The sequence below is a fragment of the Pristiophorus japonicus genome, chromosome 12 (genome assembly GCF_044704955.1).
Source record: "Pristiophorus japonicus isolate sPriJap1 chromosome 12, sPriJap1.hap1, whole genome shotgun sequence".
In the NCBI taxonomy this organism is placed as follows: domain Eukaryota; kingdom Metazoa; phylum Chordata; class Chondrichthyes; family Pristiophoridae; genus Pristiophorus; species Pristiophorus japonicus.
Genome location: NC_091988.1, coordinates 58,881,117 through 58,907,899, shown reverse-complemented (window position 1 = coordinate 58,907,899; position 26,783 = coordinate 58,881,117). Strand labels below are relative to the sequence as shown.

The following is a 26,783-nucleotide window of genomic DNA, read 5'->3' as shown; positions in this document are numbered from 1 at the left end:
TCGTGCGTTCAGAATATTTTTCTTTTTATCTAGATTGCTACTCAAAGCTTTGGAAGAACTGAGTTCACCATAACCAGTAACAATGGGCTATGATAAATATGATAAACGGTAAGAATTTCTTAATGCTATTCAGTAATTTCCTTCTGTTCGGGTTCTGTATGCTATCTCCTTCCATCCCTTACCCCCACCCGTGGTCCTCAATGGGTGATGGGGGCTGTTTTGAGGCCTTGGCTTTTGTAAAGGAAAGGACTTACTTGCCGTTAGAACAAGGCCATTAAAACATTTATTAATAACCCATCTTTCAAACATTCACCCCTCAACTGGAATCATTGTGGTCTTTAAGCATCTGTGGAAGTGGAAAATCATACTGTTATAAATGTTATTATAGTTATTGTGCCATTATGCATGCTGATCTGTCCTGATTTGAAAGAAATACCACAGGCCTCCTCTGCCATGCATCTAGAGTTTTGGCTTGGTATTTAATTCTGATCATTTTTCCGCTTAGTATTAAATTGCTATCCGTGTATTTAATTGAACAGTCTCATTTTAGAGATTAAATCCTATTTAAAACATTTGTACAGTTTAATTTTAAAATGACTCTTCTACATTTTCCAAATTAGCTCCCTGAAAATGTTATGTCAGCTAATATTTTTTTGGAGAGAATTCAGTGGACACAGTCTAAGCAGTCCTTGGTTCACATGCTCTGTGAGATATATGAAATGGATTTTAGTAAGACCCTAGTTTTTCTTACACACATTAATCAAGGGGCAATTTTAGTTATGCTTGCACATTTGAGGCAATCAAAATAAGAAATGTTCCTATAAAACAATTCTGTTGGTCCCCTGCAGATGACTTGAGTTTCTAGTACTAGAAGTTATATCAAAATTAAGTTTCCTGCAATAGTGACCTTGCACCACCTAACCCAAGTAACCAGACTATATATGTATCTGCACCTGCACAATTTCTAGCAAGGATCACTGCTGCGCTAGGGAGCTTAGAACCTATGTTCACCCGACTCAACCAAGTGCCACACGCTAACCTGGGGATAACCAGATCAGCCTCTACCACCTCTGCAACAGAAATCAGTTAATAGCACAGAACAGAGGGGTTTGAAGGTGGGACTTTTCTTGCCAGTGTGACTCAATCACTTGCTGATTAAACTGGCTGAGCCATTGGGGATGACTCTAGTCTCACTAATGTAGTGCATTTTCCTAGAATGAGGAATATTGTAATGCTTTAGAGACAAATCAGAAAATTGATTACCTGTATATGGGAATAATGAGGATAACATGGAACCTACAATTTCATCATGCTATACACTGGTCTATCTAAATGTACAAATTGTTTGAATTAAAATTTTCTGGCAAAGCTAATGCATTGCTGCTGTTTTTTTTGCAGTGAAACCAGTCGAAGTGAGCGGAGTGGCCGTTACAGCTCTGAATGGAACAGAGATGAGCATAGAGAGTCACGAGGTAGACGAGACTACGACTATAAGGACGTTGATTATCGTGCTCCACCAAATCACAACAGGGAGTACGACCGTGATAGACGCCGCAATGACTATCGGAATAATGACCGCCATCAAGACTACAGGAATTATGAGAATTCTGAGGTATGCACCCCTGCTTGTGTCGGAATAATAGTTGGCATTACTCCCATGTACCTTTCTTGGCTGTGACCAGAGCTGCTCATTTAGGTTTCTTTCTGTAGCCCCAGAGGGTGTATGCATGGCCTACTCCCATTCTCTTGTCGATGCACTTTTTGACAGGGAGACAAGCCTTCAGTGACCACACAATTTTTAATGTGTTCTTGGGATGTGGGTAGAGATGTTGGTCAGTGGAAAGTGCTGAGCCCTCTCTTGTTCAAGATGGTCATTCTCACGCTTGGGTGGCATGAATGTTACCTGCCATTTCAGCACAAGTCTGGATGTTGCCCAGGTCCCGTAGGCTACATGGGCAGCTTTATTGTAAGGGTTGGGCATGGAACTGAACACTGGTTATCAAATGTATTCCTGCCCTTATGACAGGATAGAAGGTCATTGATGAAGCAGTTGAAGATGGTTGGTCCAAGGATGTTTCCAGGAGGAATTCCAACAGTACTGTTGTGGGGCTGCATTGATTGGCCTCCAACATCCACCCACCTTCCGTTGTTTCTTGTGACGGCCACTGAAGGATTTTCCCTTTAATCCACATTGACCTCAGTGCTCGGGTTCCTTGGTGCTATGTTCTGTGAATGCTACCTCTTATCAAGGTCGGCTACTGTAACCTCTGCATTGGCATTCAGCTCTTGCCTCCATGTCTGAGGTCTGGTGCTGAGTATTTCTGCTGGAATCCAAATTGAGTGTCTGAGCAGTCATTGGTGAGTAGATTTTGTTTGGCACGATTGATGGATGACACCTTCCATCAATTTACTGCTGATTCGGAGGAGTCTGATGGGACAGTAATTTGTTGGCTTAGCTGTTTCCAGTTGTGGATCAGCTGTTCTGTGGGTAATGGTATGGCTTTTACCCAATGCCTCCTTGTGACTGGAATTTAAAGCAGCTACTTCGTGGTTCATGGTGTATTATTGGAGTATCAGCATGGTATCTTCTGAGTTTTTAATAGAAAATATGGCTTCTGTCTTGCGTTGTGTACCAGTCCTGGATCAATGGGCAGATGGGGTCATCCTGTTCAGCCATCTCATCCTATTCTGCATCCTTTACTATGCATGTGTGTTCATTATTTTATTTCCTAATTCATGTCCACTTGTATCCAGAGATTTGGTGCTCAATCTGATGTCACTGTGTCGCATGTTAAAGGTTCTTTAATGAACAGGGATTTTTTAAACTCTTTTTGTGATATTTGAATATATTCAATAGTTTAAAAACTGGTATTTCAAGGTAACCAGATTTGTACAATGGTGTTAACCCTTTGTGATGGTCGTCATGCCTCATTTACACACATTGGCCATGACTGTCAACATCTGCCAAAAGAAGTTTGACAAATGTAATCAAACTGGCCCTGGCATTCTGCGCTTTATTTACTACATGGAAGAGATTTCATGGCAATGATCCAATTGGGTTCAGGTGGCAGTTATAAATAGTTTGGGATTTATTCCAGTAGTTTACAGCATCAGCTAAACTCATGAGATTCTTTTTTGGTAATCAGTCTTGGGTGTGTCACTGTATTTGTTTAATCCCAACTTTAATTGGTTAATATTGTAGGTAGGCTTCGAGTGCATTGCCACCAATATGCTATAAGTTTTTTAAAATATCTAATGTAACTCTGTACTTAACTCGTAGCCTATAGTTGTGTGATCCTCTTGATTCACCATTGGTTTCTGGTTCACCTGAGTTGTGCACTGAAAATATTTTTCTAGACACCAACCAAATTTGGGAAGAAAACCTTTGTAACTGCTGCTTAATGCTTTTCACCATTCAAATGGATATTGCATCAACATTTCACATGCCCACCATTATGCTTTACTGGAATTCTAGTGCCGATACAAAGACTGAAAATCTTACATGGTGAACAAAAATGTCTCTTGCTTCCAGAATTGTGAAGATGATGGCAGATTCGAAAGAGCTGAGGGAAGCCAGTACTGTGATGGTGACTACAAAGACCATGATTACAGAAACGATGGAACTGAAGAGAGGGAGAACAAAACAATTATGTTAAGAGGTCTTCTGCCATCAACAACCAGGGAGGATGTGTGTACATTTTTTTAATGACTTTTTAACTAAAATCTGGGTTTCTTGGGGTTACAGGAACATTAGAGGGAAGGGTTCGGAACAGTTTTTAAAAAACTGCTTGAGGATTAAAATGTCTACAATGTGTCATTTTAGAGGAAGACAGCGTATAATAGAATAATTTGTTCATATTTTGGAGGGGTGGGGAAACAAAGTATATGTTTGGAATGCATAGTGGAATTACTAATCAGCTAGCTACAACTTTGAATGAAAATGGATGGTAACTTAAAGTACGCCTGCTGTGAAATGGTCCTCCAGCAAACAGTTTGATTTGGAAAAATTAGAGGTAGAATCATAAGTGCTTGGCCCTTAATGACCTCTCCCACTGCAGGAGCTATTCATTTAGTCTTTTGCTTTCTGGGATATTACCAGAGTACAAGGCAGCAAGCAATATCCTGTTGCAAGGTTTGTGGGAAAATGCAACATTTGTATTCAGGCTTGCTGAGCTGCAAAGTGTGGCATGCTTACAAGACTTTTGTGGAAAGAGTGGATGTTTGGGTGTGAAGTTCTAAAAATTGATAGCAGCAGTGAAGTTCAATGCTGCAGCTCATGTGGACACCTGTGGCTTGCTTCAAAAGACAATGTCTTTCCTGGCCAAATAACTAATTGTCCTAAGTCAGTATTTGCGGTATTAACAAACTGCAGTCATTTAAATTTATTGTCTTCGAAAGAACCAGTTTGCTCTTTCAGAACGGATTATACTTGTGTCTCTCACAGCCTGTATTCTTCCATTCTATTCTTTGTTCTTCCCACTGCCACTAACATTTCACTCAACCGAATATAAAAGGAGCTACACAGATACTGTATAGTAGGGGTTACAGAACATTTATGTGTGACATGGGGAAAGCATGCATTCTACTTCTAAAGTTACGAACTAAATTGGAATTTTTTAAAATCGCATGTTCTATTTTCCTGAGCATAGACACTTCTGTTATTAGATATGGGGTAAATGGAACTGTTAAATATCAAGTGCTTCTGATTCAGATAGAGGTGAAGAAAACTAGAAGTTGGGAGTAGAAACCTTTGTTGACAGCAACACTGTAATGTCCTCATCTGCCACCGAGTGCACTGATTGAACCTGGAACCTTCCCATATCTACATGTTAAAGCTACACTTATAATGTAAAAAATATACAAATGCAGATATTTTCCAATTACATGGCTCTTGAAATCTCCAGGAAAATAAAGCAATGGATTTTAAAATTTCCTTTCAGATTCTTGAAATATTTCAGGATAGTGACGAATTTCATCCCAAAGACGTGCGAGTGATGAAGTGTAAAGTATCAGGTGAGATTTTGGCTGCTCTTGCAGGTGTTCCCAAAGAAAGCGAAATATTTCATTTCCTGTTCCCCATTCAGGAAAGACCCACAGACCTTTGCCATGGCTGAGGAACATGTTACTATATAAACCAGTTAAAAATGAACTTGCCGTTGACCTGTAATGGATAGGTTGGAGGGATGTAGTATTAGTAGATTACCCAACAAGTAGGGAACTCTTGAACAAAAATTTTCTATTTTCTATTTTGTAAGTGTTTATAAAACAACTGTGCTAAGTTATTTCTGTGCATAATGTGCAGCCCCTTGAAGCACTCGGATTGCCAGAACCTTGTCCCTGTATGCACCCATAATATTGCAATATTTGGATGACACAAAGCATTAGGAAAATATTTGGAGTTTATATTCACTACTTGACCACATATTCTGTACAGCCAGTCACTCCCTCTTGTCATGCAAACATTCTCATTCTGAATGGATTTAATATTTCTGTAGAGCGATTTGAGCCCTTTTAATGTAATTCCACACCTTTTAAACGATTAAAAGTTAAGCTCTTTCATTTCTGGGAAATTTTGCCAGCTTGACCCTTTGTGTTTCACTTCCAAAACACAATTTCACATTACATTTCACATTACATTCAAGTACAAGCTACTCCAAAGAAAATACCAAATCTATTAAGTTATCAGTTTCTGTTTTATAATCCCACAAGTCTATAAATAGGTTCTTTTCTCTACAATACCATTTTTAGTTAACATCAGGATTATCTTTTGCCAGCTCCTAGGACTAGTTTTGGGACAAGATCTTATTCTTCTGCTTCCTCACTAGTTGTAGGGTCTGCAGGAGACCAACAGGTACTGGTGTGTGGATGGGGTAGCACACTTCATATCTGGTGGAGCAGTTGGGAAGTATTTAACAGTATTATGGGAGTTAGCAACAAAATCTGGCTCAGCAACCCTCCCATTGCCAAACCACATAATTTTATGTTCTACCAACCTAAATTAGGCAAGATAATTTTTTAGTGATTCGGGAGATGGAAGGAAATTGCTGAGTACAATTTAAGAAATTTAGAGGATATACAGTACCCATGGAAGGCAACAAGGGTTTTTTAAAGCATTATTTTCACTTTTATAATAAAGCAATTTCTTGTGCTGTTTACTACCCATACACACACCTGTATTAAAAACTCTTTCTAACATTGAAGCAAGTCTTTCCATTTACTGGTGAGCTGAGAGTTTGAGTGTAGTATTCATCCTTTTATCCCCTGTTAATGTAAGAATGCAACTTGCAAAATACACGGGGAAAGCTGAGAATATTACACAGGGCACTTTTATGTTATTTAATTCTTACAAAGAGGAACCAATTTAAACTGACAGTGATAAGTTGGTGTCCTGCATACTCTCCATGAAAAGGTGATAAATAGCTGGTGATCTCTTAAAGCAGTTAATTGCTGCTTTGATTTATGTGAAAGATACCCCCCTTTGAAACTTGTTTTTACTGTGTGCATTTAATTATTTATGGGGCCGAGATATAGGGAAATGCTAAATGTAGTGTGACTAGTTGAGAGTTTTCCTTTCAAAAGTGGAAACTTAGTTGCCTGGGTATGGTCTTAAAGGATCGCAACGTTCAATTTCTATTGGAATATGAGCTGAAGCAGCTTCATCTTAACTCCCAATAGGAATGAAGCTAGGCAGTTTTAAGCTAGCTTGCTGTGGCCTCCTTCCCTATTCCTGACCAGGATATTCAAACCAGCTCAAAACGGGCAATAAAAAAATGGATTTGTTTTATTTGCAATCTAATAGGAAAATTAAATGTAATGATAAAAATTGTACTTTTGTGTTGCATGCCCCATATTAAATGCTCAGTAAGCAGGGATCATGGGAAAAGCAGAATTCCAGAAATCTCTTTATTGCACCAGCAGATTAAAAAAAAAACTAAATATTTCTCGTGTGGAACGAAGAGCGAATAAATTACATCAATTTTGCTTGAAAGTTTTCAACATCGTCTCTGGATGCATCAGTTAAAAAAATTATGGTCAAAATAATACTAATTAAAAATCTGCAAATTGTCTCCTTGTCCCGTTTTCATTTGGAATTTATCTATTTAAGATTGCTGATAAAATATTAGCAGTTATGAACTTTTGTGCGGGTATCATGGGTTTAAGAATATTTATGCAAGCAGAAATAATCTGAACGTTCATAAGGCTTCAGTTGAGCTCAAAGAAATAACTGCAATGATGCTTGAAATTATTTCATAGTGGCTCTAGTCAGTGAAATAGCCAATTTCCCTGAGTCCGGATTGTGTGGTCTACTATTTAAAGGCCCACAACCACTATCCTTGACACATTTTTGGATATTAAAACTTCCTTTCATTAAGTCTTCCTCTCGTGCAGTTATGGTGAGATGTGCTTGCTGAAATGCTTTTGCTTATGGGATTCTGTCATGGGGAGAGCGACCTTCTGACTCTTCACCTTGAAAGTGAGATGGTCCCAGAGTTTGTGCCATTTGGACCATGGGAAGATTACTGACCCTTTAAGCACTGCATTTACATGAACGCTTGCACATGGCAAGGATTATCTGTCCTACAACAGTTTTGGCTGTTACTTTAGGGAGTGGTGAGGATTGTCGTCTTCAGTATTGCCATACAATCCTAAATTTTTGGAAACAAGCCATCTTTTTTAGTAATTTAGGCTGTAGTGTCTTCTGCCTTATTTGTTGCATTCTAAAACTGCAAATTAGAGGCAGCTGGAACAGGATTGTTACTTGTGATTTCATAAATAGGAATGGTGGACTGTGGATCAGCCCTTCCCATTTCTGGCACTGAACTTCCATGATCCAGTTAAGGGTTAGGAAGAACACTACATAAAATAATTTGAGTCTTGTAATCAGTGAGAGATTACGTGTACTAGTATTTCCTTTCTAATTAAGTTTATGGGACAGTTCAGTGAAAGAAAGTTCTTTAAGTTGGGATTGACGCCAAGAGATTTTGTGCAGAACGAATGCCCTTCACTGGTATTGAAAGTGGGCAAGTGTGTAATCAGTCTGCTGAAAGTAATCGTTATGATTGTTAGGATTCTGCCCCTATTCGTGTCTTACTGGCAACCCTCATGCAAAGGTGTTACAGAAGACGGCCTAACAGTTCTAATATTAGATCTGTGTGACTTCACATCTTATAAAGTACAGATACAATTAATTTTATGACATGACATGGGCTTGTCGCTCATGGGGAGTTCCTGATGTTGACCGTCTGGGGCTGGGACTTAGATACCTCTGTCGGGATGGGAATTTGTAACCAAGTCCCTGGCTACTGCACATTTCCAGTACGCTTTTAACCATGGAATAAGTGTGCGTTACTAAGTGCCCCAATATTGGTTTGGAGATGGGAGCAGTGTTGCTACAACACACTAGAGAACGACTTGGTATTAGAAAGCACCTACAATACTTGAAGGGTTCAAATGTTTTAATGCAGGTAGGTTACAACTGAATCTAGGAGTGTCCATTTCTGGCGACCTAAATCATTGCAGTGACTTTTACTATAAACTTGGAAGAGGATAGGGTGATACTGATACTTGTGTTACAAATGCTACAAAAAATGTGTAAAATTATAAGTGCATTTTTGAAAATGAATTTAAATTGTTCTGTTCCCTTCCATGGCAAAAAAAAGACAATAAGGCCTCTTTATCATGCCACACAAATAGACATTTGTACATAACACGTGGCGACAGAATGAATGGCTGCTTTAAACACGCTGACTAACACAATCCCGTCTATATCTGAATGCTGTCTCTAGGTCAAAGCCGTGGTTTCGCCTTCGTGGAGTTTAATCACTTGCAGGACGCAACAAGATGGATGGAAGCCAACCAGGTTGCTTCATCAAAAGCCTAGATTTATTGGAGGGGGGAAGGATCAAGTGTTTTACGCTGCAGAAAAGATCCAGAGGGACCAAATATTACCCTTTCCCTCAAATACCAGTACTTCTCAATTACATTTGTGGAACAAACACATGTTATTATATGGGTGTTTGTATTTTATTTGCTTTTGTGGCCATGAACCCGATAACTGCTTGCAGTAAAAAAAAATATAAACTAATGGTTACTTGCTCATTTTAATGGCCTCTGTCATGTGACACCTTCCCAAGTACATTTTAAGGACGCCTGTGTAATGTAACATTGCACCATTTACTGTGTTGTGGAGCGGTCCTTTTACATGTGCAAAAGTTGTTGATGTACATCATGAGTGCCTGCTTTTTGGGTCATTCCCTCTTCCATCTGCAAAAGAACTCCAGTGATGCACAGGCTCTCCAGTGCAATGCCCTGTTTTAAATTGCAGTAATTTGCAATCTGTGCTGACTTAGCCGATCTCATTTTCAGGGATCTGATGTCTAGTTTCTGTCCGATTTCTAAATTGGGAGGGAGGAGGAAGCTCGGTGCCATGATCGTAATTCTTGTGGTCCATTCAAGACAACTGTTGTGCTTAAGGGGAGATACTGATTTGCTATTACTAGATGGTGCTAGTGTGCCATGTAAATACTTCAGACTATAAACATGTTTACAAAATCCACTCGAGCCATGTGGGCGGCACGGAAGCCCTACATGGGTTGTGTTAATGGTTGTCTAAGATGTCTTGGAGAACCTTAGCTTACTTAAAGAAGAAATCCAATTAGCTAGGGTGTCTGATCAGTTTTACCCATCATCAGTTGAGTGGATGTGTTGAAGATTTGTTGGCTGCTACTCAAGTGGAGCTTTCTGCATGCGCTAATGTCTTAGGATTAGATTGTAAACATTGTAACTTGCAACTTGACTTGAAAGATGAACTGTTAATTGGCAACTTATTTGCGGATGCAGTATCTTTGTCAAGTGAAACGTCTCAGTTCCGTCTTTTAAACGAGAAGCTTGAAGGTTTTTTGTGGGTATGTTCACATCCCTGATTTTTACATGTAAAATTATATTTAAAATGTCAAAGTTCTTCTGGAAGGTGGTCTGTGAAACAGTGCAGTGAACTCAAACCTCATGTTATTTTCTGAGGTAATAACCTCATGATAAAGGTAATCTTTGCAGATTAAGTGGAAAGAATCTATGGGAGGCAAGCAAAAGCCAGCAAGTAATGTTTCATATAGCGGTGAAGAATCAACTGTTTTATCAATTATAGCAGGCTTACTTAAATTTGCATCTTGGTAGAAAAAAACATCATCTTTATCCCTCATCTTCCAAGAGTCGATACCCACTTTCATCTTTGAAGTAAAATCATGACTTGATTACCTAGGTGACTAAATCGTCTACATTCAGGAGACTTTTTTTTATAAATATATTTTATTTTTGAGAGTAGTTTTCATCCTTTGTCGGAGCCAGTGTGATCTGTCTAGACAAATTTTAAAAGAATCTACTGTGCTACATCGTGCAGGTGCTGACTTACCCTTTCACTTCCAGCAGCGTTGTCTTACCATTCTTGGAAAGTCCGTATCGATGCATTACAGTACAAAGCCTTTTGAAGACTGGAGTTGCAACAAGGTAGTGAAAATAAAATTCTCACTGCAGCCTATTTCTTATGCTTGCCATTGAATCCTTACCTCCTGGGTTAACATGTGGAAATTGTAGTGGTTCAGTATTGGGGTTTGATTTTGAGAGGCAAGTTTCTCAAACACTCAACTTTTACGATGTGCATTGGATCCGAGTGTACCGTACCATAGATTAATGGTTAAAGATCCCGATTTCAGCATTGTTGCCTCGGGACCAAAATTATTCCCAAAGGCTCAGAACAATTGGAGAAACTTGCCCTAAGCACATACTAGTGGCAGTGAGCAGCATTGGAGGAGGCAGGTTGGTTATTTTTCTCTTTCCCTTCACCCTTGGGCTCCAGGTGGTGCATGGTCTGTGGAGAAAAATAGATTTTACTGGAAAAAATATGTTGGGAGCAGGTTTTATTCTATTGAGGTTTGGGTTTCCATGGGGCCCTTATTTTTGGCCGTCTTCCCATTTTGTATTTCCTTGAGTAGAAGATTGAGGGGTAATCAAAGCGAGGTGTTTCAAATGTTAAACTAATTCGATAGGCCAACTATTTCTCTTGAGGGAATCAAGAATGAGGGGACAATCTTAAATTTAGAGCTAGACCATTTAAGAGGGAAATCAGGAAGCACTTTTTCCACACAAAGGGTAGTAGAAATCTGCAATAATCTGCCCCGAAAGGCTGTGGATGCTGGGACAATTGGAGCTTTCAAGACTGATAGATTTGTTCGGTAAGAACATAAGAATTAGGAACAGGAGTAGGCCATCTAGCCCCTCGAGCCTGCTCCGCCATTCAATAAGATCATGGCTGATCTGGTCGTGGACTCAGCTCCACTTACCCGCCCTCTCCCCGTAACCCTTAATTCCCTTATTGCTTAAAAATCTATCTATCTTTGACTTGAAAACATTCAATGAGCCAGCCTCAACTACTTCCTTGAGCAGGGAATTCCACAGATTCACAACCCTCTGGGAGAAGAAATTCTTTCTCAACTCGGTTTTAAATTGGCTCCTCCGTATTTTGAGGCTGTGCCCCCTAGTTCTAGTCTCCCCCACCAATGGAAACAACCTCTCTGCCTCTATCTTGTCTATCCCTTTCATGATTTTAAATGTTTCTATAAGATCACCCCTCATCCTTCTGAACTCCAAGGAGTAAAGACTCAGTCTACTCAATCTATCATCATAAGGTAACCCCCTCATTTCTCGAATCAGCCTAGTGAATCGTCTCTGTACCCCTTCCAAAGCTAGTATATCCTTCCTTAAGTAAGGTGACCAAAACTGCACGCAGTACTCCAGGTGCGGCCTTACCAATACCTTATACAGTTGCAGCAACATCTCCCTGCTTTTGTACTCCATCCCTTTCGCAATGAAGGCCAACATTCCATTTGCCTTCCTGATTACCTGCTGCACCTGCAAACTAACCTTTTGGGATTCATGCACAAGGATGCTGGTTCAATTCTGGCTCGAAGGAGCTGGTGTTCTTTCACCCAGGTCGGGTGGCACGGTTTAATGTGTTTTGTTTTGCAGATAAACTCCAAAAAGAGTTTCATGCACAAGGACCCCCAGGTCCCTAAAAGAGTTTCATGCACAAGGATGCTGGTTCAATTCTGGCTCGAAGGAGCTGGTGTTCTTTCACCCAGGTCGGGTGGCACGGTTTAATGTGTTTTGTTTTGCAGATAAACTCCAAAAAGAGTTTCATGCACAAGGACCCCCAGGTCCCTCTGCACCACAGCATGTTGTAATTTCTCCCCATTCAAATAATAATCCCTTTTACTGTTTTTTATCCCAAGGTGGATGACCTCACACTTTCCGACATTGTATTCCATCTGCCAAACCTTAGCCCATTCGCTTAACCTATCCAAATCTCCTTGCAGCCTCTCTTGAGTCCTCTACACAACCTGCTTTCCCACTAATCTTAGTGTCATCTGCAAATTTTGTTGCACTACACTCTGTCCCCTCTTCTAGGTCATCTATGTATATTGTAAACAGTTGTGTCCCAGTACTGATCCCTGTGGCACACCACTAACCACTGATTTCCAACCCGAAAAGGACCCATTTATCCCGACTCTCTGCTTTCTGTTCGCCAGCCAATTCTCTATCCATGCTAATACATTTCCTCTGACTCCGCGTACCTTTATCTCCTGCAGTAACCTTTTGTGTGGCACCTTATCGAATGCCTTTTGGAAATCTAAATACACCACATCCATCGGTACACCTCTATCCACCATGCTTGTTATATCCTCAAAGAATTCCAGTAAGTTAGTTAAACATGATTTCCCTTTCATGAATCCATGCTGCGTCTCCTTGATTGCACTATTCCAATCCAGATGTCCCGCTATTTCTTCCTTAATGATAGTTTCAAGCATTTTCCCCACTACAGATGTTAAACTAACCGGCCTATAGTTACCTGCCTTTTGTCTGCCCCCTTTTTTAAACAGAGGCGTTACATTAGCTGCTCTCCAATCCGCTGGTACCTCCCCAGAGTCCAGAGAATTTTGAGTAAGGGTATTGAGGGATATGGATCATGGGTGAGTAAATGGAGTTGAGGTACAGGTCTGCCCTGATTTAATTGAACAGCAGAATAGCTCGAGGGGTTGAATGGCCTACTCCTGTTCCTAATTGAAATACTTATCCCTTAGCTTTTGTTGTTTGTGAACAGCCCACAGGTGTATGCACAAGATTGGTTCGTTTCTTGGGTTTGAGATGTGCCTCATCAGCTGGCCCAATTAAGACTGCTGAGTCACCGTGTGGTGAAAGTCTGCAGTGAGGAGCATCACAGCGATTAACCTTGGCTACATGTTTATACCTTCCCATTATTTCCCTGTGGGCAGGTTGGTGGGAGGTGCGGCAGTGAGCTAAGTTGCTTGGAGGACAAGTGTTAATTAGGGAGAGTTGCAGGAGATCATCTATGCTATGATTGGGGTAGATAGAAATGTTTTTGTTTGGAGCTCAAAAGTTGACTGCAGCTGAGTGGCACTAATACTATTTTGTTGAATCTTGTGGGGTTGAGGGATTTTGATGTAGCATTTCCACATGTTGAAGCCAGCACCTGGATTGAACACTCAATCCCGGGTTGGATACAGAGGTCTCATACCACGTACAGTGCCTTGGCAATATGTATTAACCCCCGACTTAAAGAATATTCTCTTGCATCAGTGTAACATTTTCAGGCTGTCCCTTGAATGATTTTACAATCTATGCCCGATAGAATCTGAGTTGAGACTACTCAAACTCCTGTCACTTGCACGCAGAAGATCGAGACTTTAAATTTGTTTCAAGCTGGATTCAAATCCAGGTCACAGATTTAAATAGGCCATGTTTTAATCAATTAAATTAATTCATCCTTTGTGACGCTACAATTTGAAGTTGTATATTTGTGTTCCGCAGATTTGGAATCTAGATGCCATTCTCTTAAAGCAAACTACTTTTAGAAATTATTTTGTTTACATACTGTCTTTTCCGTGATCAGGTAATAAGAATATTTTTTGTCATGTATTTCAGTGCTAAAAGCCTTTCCCTTTTTTGTAGTGTGGAGTAACCAACTTCAAACGACGAGAGAGATGCTTTAAATGTGATGCTCAGAAGCCTGGTAAGTAGTGTGGAGGGTTTTCTGCACTGATGTACGGGGAGACATTATAGCTCACATGGTAGTCTGCTGAAGGTCTGTGTCTGTACTTTTTCATTACAGATCCCATCTTAGCTATAGAGAAACTCAGGGTGGGAAGATCACTCGTTCACATACGTCTCATTAGATGGCTGAGAAGTGATACTGATGAGTGTTGGGAGATTAGGTATCCAGGCCATAATCTTGGTCAGGGAAAATGGAGGGAACAAATGAAGACCATCTAGTTTTCTCAAATTGATTAATGCTGCAAGATTCTCAGGCCATCCACAGAAACTTTTGTATTCAATATTTTTTTCAGTTAACATGTTTGGAATTGCAGATCATTCACCATTTAATCTCCATAAACAAACAGAAATGTTAACATTGTTCCATTTTTGGCCTGATCGGGTAACTCAATCCTCCAAAGGGTTAGCACCTGCTGTTGGTTCCTGCTCTCTTCCTCTTCCCCCGTTTGTTTTTCTTTGATTTTTGCAATGAGTTATAATTCTCAATTTCTTCCAGAAACTGAAGAAGAGCAAGTTCGTGTGCAAGGTGAACCATTTATGTCCGACTATGCAAATGACAGTAAGTTCTTCTGAGTTCTGAAAGTACTTTGATTCCTTTGTACTGGTACTTTGCAGTAGGTTCTTTTGGTCATTCTTGACCTTTATTTTTCTCCCAGGTGTATTTAACCTGCCTACTTAATCTGATTGGCATCTGATCCAATCTTGGTTTGGTAGAGTGGGAAAGGGTTTTAAATCCCTGTCGTTGTTCCATATATGCACTCAACAACCAGATGTGAGTGACAAATTGTCCTCTTGAGTGCGCATGTTAAAATGTATTAGATTTCAAACTCTAGTCTTCAGAGTTTAGTGTTCTATGTATTGTTTGGTTCATCCACAGCTCAGAAATTAGTTTTTAAAGTTTCAGATTACCAATTTTTCTAGAAAATTAAAATCGGCCCTTATCAGAAACATGAAAGTCACCTTAGAACTGAATGAAGCTCCTGTTTCTGTTTAATGACCTTGGGACATTGTTCTACAATAAAGGTGCCATATTCATGCAGGTTGTTGCTGTTGAAACCAAGATTTAAATATTCTCCTAGGCACTGAGTGCATCTCAACATTGTGAATGATGCGTGAATTGTGGGCAGCAGTTTGGGGGAGGGGGGGAATCGAATATAAGTTAGATTCAGAGCAAACCAGAGAAAAACATTTTTTTTTAAATAAATAAATAACTTGTACAGTTGAGTATTTGGAACGGGGTGGGGTAGAACTTGTGGGACAACAATTACTTTCATTTTAAAATGAGAACGGTGCCTATCTTTTAGTTTTGTTTGCTCAAGCTGAGGTGCGTTGATAGCAGTATGTATTGTTTTCCACTTGGGCCACCTGTTGCCTGCATCGAACACTCTCAGTTGGGTGTTGCACAGAGTAGAGTTGCTGCTGCACTGTAGTAACCATATAACCTCACTTCAATCTCCGCAGAATATCCACTACTGCACTAGTGTGACATTTTCATTTCTCCACTAGCCATTTCTTGAGTTCCTTGGGATATCAGTGTCCAGTAATGCAAAGTTTTGGTCTCTGAGCCTGTGCGAACTGGCTGCTGCCCTGTTTCCTTTTCTTGGTGCCCCACTCTACTTTTATTTATTCACCAATATTCTGTAGATGACCAACTTTAAACTTAAATTATAGGTGTGGAGCAACAATGAAACCATAGTCACTTGACCTTGCATTTAAAAGCTGCCATTGTATTCTAATTAAAATCGTTTTAATTGTCAACAGCCATTATTTTAAGAAACATAGGCCCACATACGCCAATGGAATCTATCCTGAGTGCATTGGCTCCATATGCTGTGCTGTCCACTGCAAATGTCAGGTTGATCAAGGACAAACAGACCCAATTAAACAGGGGGTTCGCCTTTGTTCAGCTGGATTCGTCTTTTGTAAGTTTTGTTTTCCCTTTTATGTAATGACTAATAGCATAATGTGATCATGTTTCCACGGGGTAATTTTGGTTGAGATATTGCAGCAATTAATGCTCTAAGAAAGCATTGTAACCAGCTTTGCGAATGTTTTATAAAATACACATATATATATCTATATTTAAAACTAGCAAGAACTGAGGAAATCATGACGCTATAACTCACTTGTAACTTTAACCAATAAATATGGCATCCGTCCCAGTGAGAAGTTATGTTGTTGCTAGTGGGGTGGAGGAGTTTTGGAGGGCACGTGGCCTCCGAGAGGATTCAGGGATAAGTTTGTGGCGCAGGTACTCTGTGAAATTGCAGTAAGTTTTTTGATGTTCCTTGGAAACTTGATTCCCCCATCAGGATTTTTTTTTTTGCATGTAACAGACATGTTGCCTGATCACATGCAAAATACAACACTATCTACCTATTCATTGGTGCCTTGCCTCAGCACGAGCAAAAGCCATTGAGTTTACTACCACCGTCAATTGAAAGGCTGCTGTAGAACACTCGGCAGGTTAACCGGTTCCACTATGCCCAATGGATGTATAGTGTTCGAACCCGCGAAGTGTATCAGTTGTGTATCATTCGTTCAGTTCTTGTAGGTGTGTTTCAGAAGCTGTACACTCCAGTACTGAGCCAGGAAATATTTTGAAAGGCTGCTGCAGAATACATTCTTAAAAATTGTCTTTTTTTCCTTTACAGGAAGCTTCCCATCTTATTCAGATACTGCTTGCGCTCCAGCCTCCATTAAACATTGATGGTCGGACTATTAATGTTGATTTTGCCAAATCTTTAAAGAAGTAGGTTGTCTCCAAATGTGAACACATTTTAAAGTATGGCTGCACTATTGTGATAGAGATACCATTTAGACTTAAAAATAACCTTGCATAGTAATACAAATAATTTTTTAAAACACAATTGTGCAATCCTTGCTTGCCGCATTCCTCAGCTGATTGGGTATGTGATGAGCCACTCCAAACCCTTCCTCCATTGCCACTTTGAACTGACTGGAGTTGCATTAGTGGCACAGGGACAGCTCTCTAATTGTGTTTTCCCCTTTCCCATATTGTTTTTTAATCTATGATCGATGAGTGACTACATGTGCACTGTAGATAACTGGTGAAAGGTTTATTATAGGTAAACTCTTGGTGGCACCAGCCTGCAACAATGTGGCTAGTGTGGGGAACTCAGCTGGCTAAGGGATATCACATCACCATTTAGTGATACCACGTGTTCTAGTATGCTGTGCTTCCTTGCTTTGATTTAACCCCCCTGCTGCCCCCCACAGGTATTGACTGTTACTTCCTCCCTGGTGATGGTGCCTATTTTTTCATCTGTGCAATAGTCACTAAGGGGGGGGATTTTTGATCAGCGTGTTGAGAGTTACAATTTTCAGGGTAATGGGAGAGTTTTAGAATGTAAAAGGGCGCACGCACCAGTGTTGCATCCCGAAAGATTAGCTGTGGGCACTGTTGCACAGGCTTTTTCGTCTTTATAAATGAGTAGAACGAGCTGCTCCTGTACTCATTCTGATGTCATCATCAATCCATAATTAACTGTTTATCTTAGGGACCATATCCTTTCCGATGGCAATAAGATCAGTTCGTCAACTGTTGCGATCACAGCTATAGCTGCAGCCCAGTGGTCGTCAAGCCAGGTAACAACTCCTTTTATATGATTTTACTGCATGATGTGCAATCTACACTGCTTCATTTAGTAATTTGTGTGACGACAGCAGCTCATTTAGTGTGATTGACACTAGCTCACTTAGTATGTGCTGTTGGTCTGTTTATAATTCATAAGTATGTCCTGCATTATGTGGGTGGAATTTGCCCAAGTTTATCATAAATGTGGACTGGTAAAGAACTATAGGCTGCTAGGGCAACTGCATCTTTTCCTGTTTTATCTGATTTTCTCCTCCTGTGAGTTGTGACCCTAACTAGGGTTACAGTTCCAAGGGAACAGCTCAGTGCCCCTCGGCTGTCTTGGCCACATGCTTCTTCAGGTGTGAGCTTCGCCATTGGTTGCCATCGGGCTATTCATCTGTGGAAGATTATTTCAGCTAAACCTGATCTAGCTCTCTCCATGTATCTGTAGGTGCCTATAGTGAGTGGGATTATTGGCCGTTTTTTTTCCCCCACCCAATGATTTTTAATTACTTGATGCAGGTGCAACAAGGTTCAGAAGATGGAAATATTGACTACAATTATTTCCAGCCAGGACAGGATGGCTACAATCAATATGAACAAGTATGTAGAAGAAAATAAGAAACATTGACATGTCTCTCTTTTGTGACTAATGCAAAATTGATGTACGGCCTCGATAGTGTAAAAAAAATGGTTAAAAAGATATAATGTATGTCCTTCTGAAAGTGAAAAATCATTATTTTGACAGTTCAGGTTCCATGTAAAAGACCTGTATTTATACATTTGTAAATATAGTTTATGAAAGGAACAACTTGGGAAGTATCAAGAGTTGGAGTTTCACTGAACCCCAGCCAGTGACTCTTTAGCCTTGGATGTTTTTCTGTGAAAGGTGCTATACAAATGCAAGTTGTTGCTGCACTGTGATAGGCGAGATCAGTAATGTTCAGTCCAAACAAAAGCTATGATGGTTTTACTTTCGTATCTGCTTTAGATGTCCTATTCACAAGAGTATGGGCACCAAAGTGGCTCTGTGGATTCCACTCAACAAGGAACGACGACCTACCAGGCACCCGCAGTAATCACAGGTGGCACTTCGATTTTTCCTTTGTGTAGAATATTTTAAGTTTTCTGCTTATCTGTCGTCTCCGCAGTTGTGCAGACCAGCAGTTTGTTTAAATCTTTTATCCGTCCACGAGAATGTACCAGAGCAGCATGGAGCAACTCTTGCTTCCAATTTCCCTCCCTCTTTGTATGAAATTGTCTGGTCTCCACTTAGTGTTTCTCCACACTGAAATTGGTTATCGGGTTTGGTTAAGTGTGGATAGGAACTTGATTCTTGACACTTGCTGGGCAGTACATTGGTACTCGAATGTGCTGCCCCACCCATTGAAATTGGGATTGTTGCAGAGTGGAATCGATGTCCAGCCTGTGGAGCACTTTGTTTCACTATTTATCTTGCTATTCCTCTTGCTCTTTTTCTCGTTAGACCATCTTGTAATTTATTCTTCGTTCACTGTGTGCTCACTTTTCCTCCCACCTTCTGTATCCTTGCAGTATTTCTTGGTGTCTTTGGGCCCAAGTTTTGGGCCGCGCCTAAAACGGCGCAGCCCGGACCTGGACGCCTGTATTTCGTGCCAGAAAGTGCGCCTAAAAAAAACTTACCTGTTCTCCGGCTCCCTGCAGGTCTTCTGCAACTGGGCGCAGCGCACCACAAGCTGTAGGGGGCGGAGCCAGGTCCCTGCGCTGAAAACAGTGCCGGGACCTCTGCACATGTGTGCTACAGTGGGTGCGCATGAGCAGTAGCTCCAGGCGCCCAAAACTCTGGGAGGGGCCCGAAGCACGCAGCCCCGAGACCTGGCCGAATGGCCTCACTGGGGCTGCGTGAATAAGGCTCCTTCCACCCGATCCGACCTCCGCAACTCTTTCTCCCCGCCCCGAGACCCGACGCCACCTACCTGTAAATCCAGCCCGAGATCTTGGGCCCCGGCCGTTCAGCCTCCTTCTCTCCCTCCGTTCCCCCCCCCCCCCCTCTCCTTTCCCCCCCCCCCTCTCCTTCCCCCCCCTCTCCTTCCCCCCCCTCTCCTTCCCCCCCCCTCTCCTTTTCCCCCCCTCTCCTCTCCCCCCCCCTCTCCTTCCCCCCCCCCTCTCCTTCCCCCCCCCTCTCCTTCCCCCCCCCTCTCCTTCCCCCCCCTCTCCTTCCCCCCCCCCTCTCCTTCCCCCCCCCCCTCCTCCTCCCCTCTCTCCTTCCCCCCCCCCTCTCCTCCCCCCCCACCTCCTCCTCCCCTCTCTCCCTTCCCCCCCCTCTCTCTTCCCCCCCCCCTCTCTCTTCCCCCCCCCCCTCTCTTCCCCCCCCCCTCTCTCTTCCCCCCCCCCTCTCTCTTCCCCCCCCCCTCTCTCTTCCCCCCCCCTCTCTCTTCCCCCCCCCTCTCTCTTCCCCCCCCCCTCTCTCTTCCCCCCCCCCCTCTCTCTTCCCCCCCCCCTCTCCTTCCCCCCCTCTCCTTCCCCCCCCTCTCCTTCCCCCCCCTCTCCTTCCCCCCCCCTCTCCTTCCCCCCCCTCTCCTTCCCCCCCCTCTCCTTCCCCCCCTCTCCTTCCCCCCCCCTCTCCTTCCCCCCCCTCCTCCTCCCCTCTCTCCTTCCCCCCCCCTCTCTTCCCCCCCCCCTCTCCTCCCCCCCCACCTCCTCCTCCCCTCTCTCCCTTCCCCCCCCCTCTCCTTCCCCCCCCTCTCCTTCCCCCCCCCCTCTCCTTTCCCCCCCCCCTCTCCTTTCCCCCCCCCCTCTCCTTCCCCCCCCCTCTCCTTCCCCCCCCTCTCCTTCCCCCCCCCTCTCCTTCCCCCCCCCTCTCCTTCCCCCCCCCTCTCCTTCCCCCCCCCTCTCCTTCCCCCCCCCTCTCCTTCCCCCCCCCCCTCTCCTTCCCCCCCCCCCTCTCCTTCCCCCCCCCTCTCCTTCCCCCCCCCCTCTCCTTCCCCCCCCCTCTCCTCCTTCCCCCTCTCCCCCTTCCCCCCCCCCCCCCCTCTCCTCCTTCCCCCTGCCCCCTCCCCCGACACAGACAGAATGAGAGAGAGACACAGGCAGATAGAGACACACACAGACAGGCAGATAGAAACACTGACGAGGGGGGCCGTCCCAGCACATTGTTGGACTCCCGGTGCTGCAGTCGGTAAGTAGAAAATGTTTTGTTTTATTGATTTATTTTTTAAATATTATTTTTTATAAAAAAAAATTTATTATTTATTGGTTGATTTATTGATGATGGCTCTTTATTTGTAAAACTGAAGTGTTTAATGTTTGTAAACTTCCCTTTAAACCCCCCCCCCCCCTCCACATTCCCTACGCCTAATTTGTAACCTACGCCTGATTTTCTAAAGTGTAGACAAGGTTTTTTCGAACGTACAAAAATCTTCACTTACTCCATTCTAAGTTAGTTTGGAGTAAGTTTTCACTACCGAAGCTTTGAAAACAGGCGTAAGTGGCCGGACACGCCCCCTTTTGAAAAAAAAAATTCTGTTCCAAAGTGAAACTGTTCTAACTGACTCGAACTGGAGCAAACTAAATGCCGAGAACTCAAATTTCTAAGATACTCCATTCCAAACCAGTTGCTCCAAAAAAACAGGAGCAACTCGGGCCGAAACTTGGCCCCTCAGTTTTAATGATCTCCATCCCTACCACTCTTTCAGTTTCATTATTTAGCTCCCTCTCGCATTATGGAGAGTTTTGATTCTCTCTATCGGAGACTGTTCGTGGACAGAGTGCTTCTATAATCATAAGTTACGAAGCTGTTTGCTGCTCACTGAGCATATGGGTAAACTCTACCTCTGTTAGAATGAAACTAACTCTTAACCTAAAATGGTTGGGGAAGAGGCCTGGATAATTAGGTACTCACATCACTGTGAAATGGTTGGGGAAGAGGCCTAGATAATCGGGTACTTGCATCACTGTAAATCATATTGGGTAATGTGTGATGTTGACTGGAGCATTGCTGACTCAATATGCTAATGAGTTTTTGACCTATATAATTATGTTGATACATTTGTACAATACTACTGGCTCATCCCGTCCCACAGTATGTTTCTAAGTTCTCTTTTTCTCGATAGCTCCTCCTACAGTTGCTAAATCTGCAACAATTTCCCAGGAGGGTCAGTCCTACCGATCACAGAATCAATCCGAGGTATGTTGGGACCTTTATGTATTCTCGTGTTTTATGGGTTTTTGAATTTATGGTACATCAGTTAATAGAAAAATACTCTTCGTATCACTGTCCGTGAAGCCGAAGTAATTTGTGTTCTCTTAATCCTGCGGAATATTCCCACTAAAACAAAACAAAACATTTTGAGTAACACGGACATAATGTAGCAGCCCATTCTGTTCAATGTCCAAACTGAACATGCCAGCCAAATCCATGAACAAGAAAACAATGTTCGGTCCAACAAGCTTGCCCTATTCTGTAACTCTGAGCTCCATCTTCCTACTCGCACCAAGTCAATAGCATTGAAACTTTTTAAAACAAACTTTAATTCATATTAACTGAGGAATGGGATATATTTCCCAGACATTGGGGCAGCCAGATGGACTGCAATGGTCTTGTTTGGTCCTGTACATTCCTATGTTTGTACGTAGTAAAAATACAGCTGGATTATATTTGATATTGACTGAACTGCTATGGACAGATGTTCTGCAAGGATTCTATTGTCATTGGCTATGAAATTTGCTGGGTGCAAAATTACAGTGGTTTGGGAGCTAGTGACTGAAGATGCTGCCGAATGATGTAACATTAAAAACAGTGCACCAATCACACTTGAGATGGCTATTTTTAGAAAATCCAGAGTAGATTAGGGTCTCATGCTCTCTTCTCTTCGGTGATGGTGCCAATCTACTGCTCAGTGCCTCCACCTCATGGCATGGCTGGTACTGGGATTTGGCACTAACGCACACTTACCACTCCTGACTAGGGCATTCGAACGCAATCACAAACCATATTACCTTTAATTGGTTGTATTTCTTTAAAGTGTCCATTCCGGGACACTCTAGTCTGGAAACTTCCCTGGTCCGGCATCAGTCCCAGCGTGGGTGGTGTCCTGCGCTGCTCGTTAAGCTAAGCAGGAAAGGGAAGGACAGGCGGCAGATTGAGATGCCGAAGCTGTGCCTGGCCCCATTCTCTTTCTCCCCGCCCCACTGCTTCTCTCGTCTTCTGGACGACTAAATGCTGCGCAGTAGGCTTCTGCGCCAGCGCATGCATAGAACATGTACAGGTTGTTGTCAGCAGCATTGTCACCAGTTGACCTCCCATGGTTCAGAAAATTCTCTGGTCTCGCACCGGTCAGTTCCCAAGGATGCCGGACTGGAGAGGTACAACCTGTATTATATAGTAATTTGGTCAACACCTTACAGTTTGACATACGTGTATACTCTGTACTCCGTGTATCATCTACATTTTTCCCGACAGAATTGGTAGAATACTGCATGTGAGATCAAATTGAGTAGCTTTTCTGGTTGCTGTTCTGAGTTTTAACATGCGCTAGACTTTTGGTATATAGAATGACGTAAGCAGGAATTTTTCTCCTCTCTCTCTTTTCCCCCCCCCCCCCCCCCCTTGCGCACAGAGTGATTTACGGATCTCATTTGGACAGCCTAGAAATGAGTCCCTATTTCTATTGTGTGTGCGCTCATTTTTCCTTCTCTCCAGCCTTCCTTGGCCAAGTGTTGTTCCGTTATTACTTGTTTATGCGTGGTGGCATGGATGAGACTGGGAAGTTGGCTGACATACTCACCGTTCACATTGTGCGCAGTGTTAATAGTAATGGTTCTATAATTTTCTTCTGAATGCTTTTAAAACAAGGTAATGTTTTTGGCAGGCATTGCAAGCCGGCCAGTCCCAGCACACAGATACCACCCCACCTCATAGTTCTTCAGACTCTAAGGATTCAAGCTATCGTGAGTGCTTTCCTCAGATTGATGCCTTTTACTCACTACTTTGGGTTTATTTAAGTACTCTTTATTGAGCTGCTGCTGAGAAGTCCCTTTTTTCCTGTTCCAGCTGTACCAGATGTGTCCACTTACCAATATGATGAGTCATCTGGATTTTACTATGATGCACAGACTGGATTCTACTATGATCCAAATTCTCAGGTACATATCCATAATTAGCAAAGCAGCATACAATGCAAGAACTGTTCTGTGCTGATTGGTTGTAATTAGCATTTGGACAACTTCTGATTGATCAATGTGTCTGTTGAGCCCCACAAAGGCCATTCAATGCTTCGTGGATTAACGGAGATCCTTAAGCTAAATTACTCATGACTGGCTTCTGAATGTTGAGTTATTTAAAAGTCTTTGTCTTACTTCTAATAAATTGACTCTTCCATTAAAATGAAGTTAACCTATTGACTCTCATCAGGCACTGGGAATTTCAGGATCTCTTAAATCAGCCAGTCTGTTTTCAGCTCAAACTATGACCATGAAACAAGTCCTGGTTACATAAGAAATAGGAGCAGGCGTAAGCCACTTGGCTCCTCAAGCCTGCTCCGCCATTCAATAAGATCATGGCCTCAGCTCCACTTCCCTGCCTGCTCCCCGTAACCCTTTACTCCCTTATCGCTCAAAAATCTGTATCTCCGCCTTAAATATATTCAATGACCCAGCTTCCACAGCTCTCTGCTGTAGAGAATTCTGAAACTATGCCTCCTAGTTCTAGATTCCCCCTAGATGAGTGGAAACATTCTCTCTGCATCTATCTTGGCTACAATAGTAAACCTACTTAATGTGAGAAATACCAGTTAATGCCATACAACTAAGACATTGCTGCTTGTCCTGTCTTTTTTTTTCCACTCTATTCTGTTTTTTAAAAACTTTTAACATAACCTATTCTAACTTTTCCCCCTGAGCTGTCTTGAGACATTTGTGTTTTTTTTTTGGTCCCATGATGCATTTTTCAGATGGAGCCCACAAAGTAAAAGTAGACAAAAGCAAAATCCTTCGGATGCTGGAATCTGAATTAAAAGCACAAAATACTGGAAATCTCAGCAGGTCAAGCAGCATCTGTGGAGAGAAACAGAGCTAACGTTTCAGGTCTGTGGCCCTTTGTCAGAAAGTAGGCCACTGGTTGGGTTTAAAGGCTGTTTTCCTTTTTAAGCCAATTAATGCCTAAAGTGCAAAGATTGCCATGGTTATGTCATAGACGCAAGTACATCATCTTTTGACATTTTAAGCAGCGTTTGCTGCTTGCTGGTTGGTAAATAATCCTCAGCAGCCAATGGAACATTTTGGAATCTAAACTTAAAATATGGATTTGGTATGTTGAACTTTGGGACAATGAGTTCAGTAGCTGAATTTATAAACTGTTTGAGTCAGGGATTAATGTTCAGAAGTTATGCTATTGCCAACATAGGTATAAAGATTAAACTTTTTCTTTCAAAGTGCACAGCAACATGTCTGATCTCCAGGAAGAGAGAATCCGAGAACAGTTGCTGTGCCCTGGACCAGTACATTCTAGTGCTGTTTTCTGAGCAGAACTGACTTGAGGTCTTCAAAGTAGCTAGCTCTTGCTCTTTCACATGGATGTTACATTGTGTGGCGAGAAACCTACGTTAAAGAGGGATGTCATCTTCAATTTAAAATAAATTACATTGTCAAAACCTTGGTCTGTGATGAAAAACCATGCACCACTCTGATATACATCTGATGGATACATTGGAACAAAGCTGAGACTGAAGGCTAAGACAGCAGAGAAACAAGCTTAAGAATGAACTGATCAGTGGAGTCATTCGGTTGCTGTAACTTTTTGTTCCCCCTTGTATAAAATCCATGTCAAGTGATGCTACCAATTCATAACTGATTATCTCTACAACAACACACATATAAAAGCAAAATACTGCGGATGCTGGAATCTGAAATAAAAACACAAATGCTGGAAATCTCAGCAGGTCAGGCAGCATCTTTGGAGAGAAAAACAGTTAATGTTAACGTTTCGGGTCTGACCTTTCGTCACTGAGTATCTCTACATGCACTGAGTTATAGATCTTTGATCACTGACATGTAGCCATGTAAAACAGCTAAGGCCATGCATTATATGTGACGTGCCGTGGCATGATGTGACGGGACGTTTTACTATATTAAAGGCACTTGTATATAAATGCATGTTGTTATAGGACAGTAATGCATTTGTAAAATATTTTTGTTTCAGTACTATTACAATGCACAAACTCAACAGTACATGTATTGGGATGGAGAGAAACAGACTTATTTGCCTGCCCCAGATCAAACTGCACAGCAAAGCATGAAAGCAGGGACTGGGATAAAAAACAAAGAGGGGAAAGAGAAGAAGGAAAAACCAAAGAGCAGGACAGCACAACAGGTGAGAATCTCGTGTTGAGGTTATGAACACCAATGGTTTGGGGTTTTTCCCCCCCCTGAATATGCACCATTGCAGCTGAGACATGCCAATGAATTGCTCTCAAGCCGATGGAAATGTTACTGTGGCCTACTGGAAGAGTACCACCAAAATGACTTTTACTCTGGTTGCCTCTCCTTGTGGCGAAGCCCTTGTCCTCTGATTCGTGTTAAACTTAAGTCGAGCAATTCTGTGCATGCTAGTCCAACATTTAAAAACCTGCGTCTTGGGCAGTGACTGTATTTGATGGGTAAATGGAAACTAAAGGTGGCACGTTGGTGAACAATATTTGTTTTTCTTTTACCTGTAGATTGCCAAAGACATGGAGCGATGGGCTAAGAGTCTGAATAAGCAGAAAGATAATGTCAAAACCACTTTGCAGATGATGGCATCTAAAGAAGAAGAGAGGAGAGAGTCTGCAGCAGCCGATGCAGGATTTGCTTTGTTTGAGAAAAGGGTATGTTAGTGGAATTTAAACGTTGAAAGTATCTGCTGCGGGATTGGGGTGACAAAGGTTGCACAAAATAGCTGAATAACTTGAGGCATGTGAAGTAAATTGGGAGCTAGAATAATTTTATGCTCAAGTAGAGGGAAACTACTCTGCAAATGAGGAAAGAGGTTGAGCAGGATGAGGAAAGTGAGGAGGGTGAATGAGGGCAGAATCTCACTTTTTTTAAA

General features: G+C 42.2%; 1 protein-coding gene across 3 annotated transcripts in view; it reads left to right on the top strand.

Annotated features, from left to right (window-relative positions):
- Positions 1-26,783, top strand: part of LOC139277282 (RNA-binding protein 5-like) — a 47,985-nt gene that overhangs the window by 6,347 nt on the left and 14,855 nt on the right. For 2 of the 3 annotated variants that reach the window (XM_070895545.1, XM_070895544.1), the window contains exons 2-19: positions 34-108; positions 1,399-1,612; positions 3,533-3,688; positions 4,941-5,013; positions 8,787-8,860; positions 10,423-10,503; positions 14,023-14,083; positions 14,621-14,683; positions 15,886-16,046; positions 16,779-16,876; positions 17,646-17,733; positions 18,245-18,325; positions 18,714-18,807; positions 21,814-21,887; positions 23,572-23,650; positions 23,754-23,845; positions 25,899-26,069; positions 26,416-26,562. In XM_070895545.1, coding sequence (XP_070751646.1) covers positions 83-108; positions 1,399-1,612; positions 3,533-3,688; positions 4,941-5,013; positions 8,787-8,860; positions 10,423-10,503; positions 14,023-14,083; positions 14,621-14,683; positions 15,886-16,046; positions 16,779-16,876; positions 17,646-17,733; positions 18,245-18,325; positions 18,714-18,807; positions 21,814-21,887; positions 23,572-23,650; positions 23,754-23,845; positions 25,899-26,069; positions 26,416-26,562 — 1,833 coding nt within the window. In that variant the 5' untranslated portion in view covers positions 34-82. The remainder of the gene's footprint in view (positions 1-33; positions 109-1,398; positions 1,613-3,532; positions 3,689-4,940; positions 5,014-8,786; positions 8,861-10,422; positions 10,504-14,022; positions 14,084-14,620; positions 14,684-15,885; positions 16,047-16,778; positions 16,877-17,645; positions 17,734-18,244; positions 18,326-18,713; positions 18,808-21,813; positions 21,888-23,571; positions 23,651-23,753; positions 23,846-25,898; positions 26,070-26,415; positions 26,563-26,783) is intronic. The other variant, XM_070895546.1, reaches the window with a different exon arrangement.